The 8,295-nt window shown below is 67.3% G+C and overlaps 2 protein-coding genes across 3 annotated transcripts in view; one reads left to right on the top strand and one right to left on the bottom strand.

Annotated features, from left to right (window-relative positions):
- Positions 1 to 302: 302 nt before the first annotated feature.
- USHBP1 (USH1 protein network component harmonin binding protein 1) lies at positions 303 to 6,589 on the bottom strand. Of its 2 annotated transcripts, XM_019548071.1 has the most exons (14): positions 6,320 to 6,589; positions 5,401 to 5,501; positions 4,773 to 4,921; positions 4,305 to 4,565; positions 3,553 to 3,684; positions 3,043 to 3,179; positions 2,659 to 2,799; positions 2,492 to 2,574; positions 2,252 to 2,375; positions 1,867 to 2,140; positions 1,479 to 1,685; positions 1,239 to 1,330; positions 894 to 1,016; positions 303 to 663 (listed from the first exon to the last, which is right to left on the bottom strand). In XM_019548071.1, the coding sequence occupies exons 1-14, from the start codon at positions 6,505 to 6,507 to the stop codon at positions 489 to 491; spliced, it is 2,187 nt and encodes a 728-aa protein (XP_019403616.1). In that variant the 5' UTR covers positions 6,508 to 6,589; the 3' UTR covers positions 303 to 488. The 2 variants fall into 2 exon arrangements, with proteins under 2 accessions (XP_019403616.1, XP_019403615.1); XM_019548070.1 differs by having other exon boundaries at positions 1,867 to 2,375.
- Positions 6,590 to 8,177: 1,588 nt separating this feature from the next.
- BABAM1 (BRISC and BRCA1 A complex member 1) overlaps positions 8,178 to 8,295 on the top strand; it is a 4,965-nt gene continuing 4,847 nt past the window's right edge. The window contains exon 1 of the mRNA XM_019548069.1: positions 8,178 to 8,261. The gene's annotated coding sequence lies outside the window, so the exon portion shown is untranslated. The remainder of the gene's footprint in view (positions 8,262 to 8,295) is intronic.

Below are 8,295 nucleotides of genomic sequence, written 5' to 3'. Positions count from 1 at the left end.
TGGGGCGGAGGAGAAGATGCGGACGCGGCCCCTTTGTGTGCCCAGACCTATTTGCAGTGGGGCCCTCCCCTGCCCCACGGCTGGCACCCCACATCTGGGGAGGGTAAATGCAGCACCTGCCCTGGGCAGAGACCTCCCCTCTGCAGCCTGGGTGCAAGGAGCTGACGGCCCACTGCCCCTTAGGGTAGGGGGGTCTGCTGGCGTCTGCCCTGGGCCTGGCTGTGCTCCAAGGGGGGGCGCAGTGCCCCGGCACGCGCCCTGCGGCGTCCAAGTACATTAGGAGGAAGCAAAAGGACCCGAGCAGCCTTCCAGCACGGCTTTACTCTCCAGCCTGGGGCCCGGAGTCCACGGGGATCAGCAGCTGCAGCGCTGGGAAGCAGGGCTGTGGGGTGGGCTTTCTACGCCGAAAACTCAACGCCTCGGGGACCCCTGCCGCAGTCACAGAGGCGGTGGCGGCCTCGAGGCCACGGAGAGGGGCTCCCCCCAGCCTAGATGCAGGTCTCGGCGCCGGCCGCGCGCTGCTCCTCCAGAGCCTGGATGCGCTGGGCGAGCGCGTGCGCCTGCTGCGCCTGGCGCTCGCCCATGGCGCCCGTCTGGGCTTCCAGGCGCCGCAGCTGGGCCTCCTGCTTCCTGCGGGCGCCCCGGTAGGCCAGCACCAGTGCGCTGCGGGGAGAGGGGCACAGCGGGGTGGGGGGTCAGGACACCTCTGGCAGGGGGGCTAGGGGACAAGGGATGGGAAGCCCGGACACCTGGCTCCACTCTCCTAGCTGCCCCCGTCTCCCCGGGACCCCGGAGAGCTGCCCCAGGCACGGAGAGGTGCAGGTGAGGGTGCTCCTTGCCGGGGGGGCTGGCACTCCTGGCTGAGGAGGGGGCAAGGCCGCCGCGCTCCCCACCTGTGCGCCTGGAAGAAGTCTCCGGCGAGGCCGGTGCACTGGGCCTGCTGCGCCCGGCTGGCCGCGCTGAGCTGCTCCAGGGAGGCCGCCAGCACCCGGGCTTGGTCCTGCAGCACCTTGCTCCTGCCAGGTGACCCAGAGGGTGGCACTGATCCTGCTGGGAAGAGCCCCCCCACCCCTTATCCCTCCCGCTTCCCAGCCCATGCCCAAGACCCGCCTTACTCAGCTGCCCCGGCCGTGCCCAGCATAGCTGTGCTCCAGGGGCTCGGACAAGGGGGGTGGCAGGCCTGGTGCTGCTAGGGACCCTGGGGTGGCATTAGCAAATGGGGGGGGGCAGGGGCTCACCGATCCAGCGTGCTGGCCAGCTCCAGCGTCATCCTCTGCAGGTCCTGGGGGCTTTGGGGTGCTGCAGCAGCCGCCTTCCAGCCCTCAGCCTCCTAGAGCAAGCCCAGACACAGCAACATGAGCTGGGCAGGGGCTGGGTGCCTGCAAGCACCCCCATCCCTGCAGGGTCCTGGGGAGGGGGGTGCCACGGATGCCCCTGGGACGGGGGGTGGTCCTTGGTGTGGGCAGATGGGCGCTTACCCCCGCCCTGCTGCTGCCCGTGCTGCCCTCGCTGGTGCTGCTGCCAGGGCTGGGGGGGCCGGAGCCCGCGTCCCGCTCCCACTGCAGGTGCTCGATGAGCAGCAGGTAGGCGGCCTCCTGCGCACCGAGCGTGTAGGTGCCCAGCTCCAGGCCCCGCTTGTCCTTCTCCGCCAGGTGCAGCTGGGTCTTCACGTCGGCCATGGACTCCTGCACAGGCAGGAGGCGCTGACCCCGCTGGAGAGCCCAGGAGTCCTGGCCTCCCCCACTCCCCTCCCAAAGCAAGGGCCGAACCCCAGTGCACCATGGGCCTCCTGCCCTAGCCCCCCGCCCGTGCCCAGAATATAACCCAGGCGTCCGGGGCCTTGCTCCCCATCGCCTGCCGACCCACCTGGAGGGCTGCCAGCTCCTGCAGCAGCTGCGTCTTGTCCAGCTTCGGCCAGGGCCTCTCCCCGGGCAGGGCAGCCAGGGAGGCCCGGACGGCTTGCTCCACCTTGGCCCGGATGGCGTCGCTGGGCCGGGTCACGGGGCCAGGGGGCCCGGAGCAACCCAGCTCCATCAGGGAGACCTCCACGGCCGCCTGCTCCGCTTGCAGCCGCCGGAGATACTCCCGCAGCACCCCCTCTTCCTCCTCCTCCTCCTCCTCCTCCCTGGGGCTGGGTGGGCTGCAGAGGCGGGCAGGGAGATGGCACTGGGAGCGGGGTCGCTTGCAGGAGCTTGGGGGCTCCATCCTGCTCCCCAGGGGCTGGCCCTGCTGTGCCCTGACACCCGGGTACCTTTGCTGTCCGCACATGCCAGGTTCGCCGGCTGCCTCCTGCCTGTCAGGCTCCGCTCTGCCCAGGAACCTCCTGGCCTCCGCCAGGACGGCGGCTGTGTCTTGTGAAGCGTGCTGCACGGGGGCTGCCAGGGCAGGGCACGTGCTGGGCATTGCCCACAGGGGCCCCATGGCATGCCCTGCTCCGGCTGCCAACCTGTGGCTGGAGCAGGGATGGAGGAGCCCGTCTGCCTGGACTCACCTGCACTTGGGGCGTGCCCCCTGGCATCCAGCTTCGCCCTGGCCAGGGCTAGCAGCACCTCCAAGGCCTCCATGCGGTGCTCGCTGTCGGGACAAGCCAAGTGCGGCCTGAGCCCTCTCTGCAGCCTGGGCAGCCCCCACCTCCCCCTGCCCGGTGCAGCCCCTCACCTGCACCGGGCGGCCAGGCGCAAGGCGGTGCTGTTGGACTCGTGCTGCCCTAGCAGCATGCTCAGCCGCTCCGAGTCGCTCTTGCACTCTTGCAGGGTGCCCGTGAGCAGGTGGTTCAGGCCCTTGAGCTGCTCGATGCACCTGGGGGAGCGCAAGGTGCTGCCAGTAGGGCCCAGTCTGGCTTCCCAGGGGTTAACAGCCCTGGGTAGCGGGGCAGGGCTCCTGGGCCTGCTTCTGTTGGCTGAATCCCCCCTGCTTCGTGCCTCAGTTTCCCTGAGTGCTAGCACTGGGAGGGGAGGGGAGGGGAAGGGAGGGGTGGGTGGACACACTGTGCCATGCTTGGCCCTTTCTGGTCTCGATGGGCATGGCTGGTCCCTTCCTCACCCTCGCAGCTGCTGCAGCTGGTCATCCAGCTCCCTGCCGGAGAGCTCCGGGGCGGAGGGGAGGAGGCGGCAGAGGGGCTGCATGGCCGGGTGGTCCTTCAAGCACTGGAGCAGGCTCCGTGCCCTGGCCAGTGGGTCCTGCGGAGCAAGCAAAGGTAGGTCCGTGCAGGCCAGGGCTGGAGCTGGGGCAGGGGCTGCAGGGGAGGGCTGAACGTCCTGGTTCGTGGGTGGGGGGTAACCAGAGACCCCTGGGTGGGCATGCGCTGCAGCACCATACCCTAAAGGAGACAACACGGGGGTGACCTGTTGCTGGCCATGGCCACGTGGCCCCCGCTGCAGCTGCAGGAGACTCCGGCCACTGGGTCGTGGCTCTGTCTGGCCTGAGGGAGACGTGGCTGGAGTGTCGCCAGGGCAGAGGATGCCCAGCGGGCCCTGGGGATGGGAGCAGATTTCCTGGGGGTGGGGGTGTGAATGTCTTCCACAGTCCGGGGAAGAGGGACCAGGACCTCACCTGGAGCAGCCAGGGGTCCCTTTCCCCGACAGGGCTGCCAGCTCCCCTGATCGGGGCGGTGGCTGAGCCGGGAGGGCTCCAGGCCTGGCCGGGCATCTCGAGCTGGTAGAGGGAATCCTGCAGCTCCTTGACCTGTGCAGAGAGGGGCAGGGGTCTCATTGCCCTGCTGCTGCAGAGGCACCATGATCTCCCCAGGAGAGCCCCGGGGCAAATCGATCAGGATCTCACAACTGACACCAAGACGTCCCTGCTGCCCTGGGGCCCCATCGGTCACCCCAACAGCTGCAGCTGAGGCAGCAAGCGGCCTGCTTCCAGAGGGGCCTGCAGCCCCGCTCCCCGGGGGGAACGGCCAAGCCCACCCTGCGCCTGAGGCCAGGGAAGGGCAGGCAGCCGCCCTCTGGCTCATCACAGGTGCTCTCCCACCGGAAGCGGTGAGCCACCGAGACCGCTGCGCTGCCCTCCGCACGGCTCGAGCGCCGGCTTTGTCTGTGGTGTTTACCAGCCTGGCGTGCAGGGCACCTCGGGCCAAACCGCAGGTATCACCACGGTGCCTGGAGCTGGGTGGTCCCGCTCAGACGCTCCCGGGGCAGGCCCCTCTGCTCTGCATGGGTCTCAGAGCCTCCAGTGCCCGTCTCGGGAGGGCTGACGTTGGACCCGCTGCACCCGACTGTAGGTTCCCCCGCCTCCTGCTGTCGTCCCCCCCAGAGGTGCCCATGTGCCCGTGGCAGCTGAGATGCCCCGGTGCCACCCACCTTCCTCTGGAGCCTGTCGCGCTCCTCCTGGAGAGCCTGCAGGGTCACCTGGGCACGGCTCAGCTCCTGCTCCTTGCTGCCCAGCACTGCCCGCAGCGCCATGTTCCTCTCGGCCAGCGTGGCCACTTCCTTCCCATACCAGCTGGTCTCCGCTGCCCCAAGCTCTGGGCTCGGCTCAGCCACCCTCTCCCCTGGTGCCTGGACAGCTGCCATCTCGAGCCCTGGGGACAGCCCCAAGCCTCGCTCGAGCTCTTCCAGGGTCTGTAGAAACACAGCAGAGACCTTGCAGCAGCTGCAGTATGCCAGGAGCAGGGATCTTACCTGGGCACAGGACCAGGCAAGGGCCAAGCTGCCCTGTCACAGGAGGAGGGAGCCCCTATGGAGCTGCAGGAAGCAGGCGGGAAGCGGGGAGCTGCAGGCAGGGCTGGGGGCTCAGGGAGATGGGGGCAGCTCCTGGCACCCACTCACCTCCACCACCTGGGCCCACTCCTCACTGCCCGTGCCCGTTTCCGCTCCAGCCCCAGCGAACCGCAGCACGCAGCGGCGCCGGGCAAACACGGTGTGCTCCAGAGATGCCAGCACCTGCTGCAGGGCCAGGAACATGTCGGGGCCGACGCCTGCAAGGGCAGAGGGGATGCAGGGAGGCAAGGGGGCCTGTGCCCTTCTGCCCTCCGTGACCTGGGTGCAAGTCCCAGCAGGGATCTTTGTGCCGGGAAGGGGATGTTGCTCCTTGTTCCCTGCATGCACCGACCATTGCTGGGGGCAGGAGAGGACCCCAGACCATCAGGGCTGGACCACTGGCCCCTGCATCCAGCTGGCTGCCCAGGGCCGACCAGGGGCTAAGCCAGGCCACACCAAGGCTGTGCTGCACCACGACCCTCGCAGGGGCTGAGCAGGCCCCGAGCCCTGGGGCCAGTCAGGCACCTGAGCCGGGAGGAGCTGGCTCTGTGGAGCAGGTGCATGAGCCACTGCAGAGCCCCCCCCCCCCCAGCTGTGTCCAGGGGTGGAGCTGGGAGGGGCCCAACCCAGTGCTCTGGCCCCGGGGGGCACTGCCCTGGCAAGATGCACAGAGGGGGCTTAGCAGAACCCCCCTTACCTTCTCTGGGGGGAGGGAGCCGGGGAGGCAGGGGCTGCGGTGCATGCCTGGGCAGGCTGGCTGTGTACTCTGAGCACTGGTCCGAGTACTCCTCGTCCTCCCTGCAAGACACCCGAGCCCCGGGGGAGGGAGGCCGACTCCATAACCGGGACTCCGTGTCCCCCAGAGTCATCGTGGTGGTAGCAGCCTGGGCATGGATCCCCCTGAGACGGGGAGACCCTGGGAGCCAGGGGGTCCGAGGGAGTTCCCACTCCCAGCCTCCCGATGCCTGAAGAAGGGTGTTTGTGCCCAAAAGCTTGCAAAGAACTTTTTCCCCCAACTATTGAGCTGGTCTAATAAAAGAGATCCCATCGACCCACTGCCCATGTCCTTAGACCAACATGGCCACAACCAGCAACCTCCCCCCTCCCAGGACACTGGATGTGCAGCCAAGTCCTGCTCCGGAGCAGGCATGTGGGGAGGTAAAACACCGTGCCCTCTTCTCCAGTTACTGAGGGGCAAGAGGCCAAGACGGTGGCAGGGCCAAGCCAGCCCTGCCTGTACCAGACCGTGGGCACGAGGGGGGGCCCTGGAGACAATCCCTGCTTTGTTCCCCTCCATTTAGCACGCCGGGCATCCAAGAGGAAACCCAGGTCCCTGCTACATGAAGCAGGCAGGGCTCGGCCTTCGGACCAGGGCTAAGGAATCGGATGCTGCCACCGTGATGGAGCAGGTGGCAGCCTCAGCGCCCTCTGCCAGCTGGATGCGAGGGGCCGTGCGCAGGCAGTCGAGGGGGCAAGATGCAGGAGGGAGGAGCACAGCTGCCTAGGGAAGGAAGGGTGCCCAGTGAGGCTCCTACGGAGAGGGGGTGACCCACGCAGGGCTGGGGCTGCTCCCTGGCATGCGAACGGGCCACGGGGCTGCAGCCTCCAGCCGGTACCTGGCTCCGCGCTGCTGCAGCCGCTCGACCTTGCCGTGGAGGTGGGTGATGGTCACCAGCAGCTGCGTGATGCGCTCCTCGTAGCGCAGGATGTCCTGCTCGTCCGTGCCCGCCACATCGGCCTCCTCCGCCCTCTCGGCGACCGGGTCCAGCTTGCCCTGCAGCCGGGACCCCTGAGAACCAGGCATGGCTCACGCCCCCGTCCCCTCAACCCGGTTGCGCTTCGGAGACGGGCCTGGCACCCCCTGCCCGGTCCCTTGTGCCAGGGCAGAGCCGCCTGGGTCCTGAGGGCTGTGCAGTGGGGGTCAGGGCAGGGTGCAATGTGCCAGCCTGCCACGGCGCTGGTTAGGGCAGGAAGGGAAGGACAGCACTGGCAACAGCAAGTGCCCCTTGCAGCTGCGGGCAGCAGGGGCTTTGGTCCCGTTGGAAACAGGAAGGCCGGAGACGCATCCTGTTTACAGCGGGAACAATGAGCCGTGTCTGCCTGGGGTTACCAGGCGAGTGTCCGGCTGGAGCGCGGAGGAGATTTCCCTGCCCCCAGGACCCAGCGCCCCCCTGGCAGCCCTGCTGCGGCTGGGCGCTGGGGTGCGCCTGGGATGGAGACACCATGATAGCCCCCCATCCCTCCGGAGCCCCGTCCCCGTGGCCATGGGGTAGGGGGGATGCAGTGGATTTTCCCACGCCCCCCACAGCAGGGGGGCCAGGCCAGGGCAGTGGGGTGCGGGGATGCCTGGGGGCCAGGACATGGGGCATCTCGAGACCCACGTGCCCTCGTCCTGCCCTGTGCAGAAGCCACTTGCCTTCTTCATCCCCGCGAGGTGACGGGATTTGCCCTGCAGCACCTGATTCAAACCACGGGCTACGGGCTCAGGGGGGAATCCCCAGGGGGCAATCCGGCAGCGCCCCCCCAGCCTCGACCAGCCAAATGCCCTCTGAGTGCAGGGATGTGGCACTGGGGCCCCAGCTCCGCTCTGCTCCCCTGCACGGGGCCACGCAGGCCTTTCCCGTTTCCAGATCCTGTGCACGTTTCCTCTCCCGGGCGGCAGGCGCCGCTCCACTCCGCTGTAACCCTTGCGCTGCCCGCGTGCCCAGCAGGGCAGGGGCTCTTCCCACCTGCCCCTCTCCCTCTTTGCGCTGGGAGCTGCCCCACTCGGGTACTGGCCTCAGATGCCGGCTGAGGGCATCAGTGTCAGGCACCAATTCAGAGCCCCCTGCAGCCGTTGCATGCGCATCGCTGCCGGTGCCCAGGCGCCAGGTGCTGCATGAACGTGGCGGGGGCAGTCCCGGCCCTGACCGTGGGTCACCCTGAGCCTGGCCCCAGGTCTTTATTGCTGGATGGAGCAAGGCATGAACCCAATGCAGTCCCACACAGCTGTGGGGACAGAAACCAGCTGATTGCTAGATGCTAATTGTCTTGTGATTTGCATAATGCCTCCCCAGACAGCTTCCATATTGAGCTGGTGGAGGCTGGGGGGGCGAAGGGGACAGTCTAAGAGCTGGAAAGCTGTGTGATAAACACACCAACATAATATAGTTTAGAATAGAATATATGTGATAGTATATTCCACAAGTATATGATATTATGTTCCATATAATATATAATGTAATATAATATTCCTGATATATGATATGATATAATATGTATAATGTGTATGTTATGTTCCCAATATAATATAATATAATATAATAAACATCGGTGCCATTCAGATTTGCCCAATACACACCCAAGTAGGCATGCAAATACGGAGGGGGCGGGCCTACGCGTGGCGGGGCGGAGCTCGGAGCGGACACGGAAGAACGGGGGTGGAGCTCGCGGAAGGCCCGGCTCCCGGAAGCCGGGGACGGTCTGCACGCGGGAAACTACACCTCCCGGCAGACCCCGCGCCTCCGCCCCTCGGCTTCCGGTCGCGTGTGGCCCGGCGGTGCTGCGGAAAGGGAAGGGGTGAGCGCCGGGGGCTGGGGGCAAGGAAGGGCCG

The sequence above is a fragment of the Crocodylus porosus genome, unplaced genomic scaffold, assembly GCF_001723895.1.
Source record: "Crocodylus porosus isolate Cpor-Errol unplaced genomic scaffold, CroPor_comp1, whole genome shotgun sequence".
In the NCBI taxonomy this organism is placed as follows: Eukaryota; Metazoa; Chordata; order Crocodylia; family Crocodylidae; genus Crocodylus; species Crocodylus porosus.
This window is presented reverse-complemented; position numbering and strand designations above follow the sequence as displayed.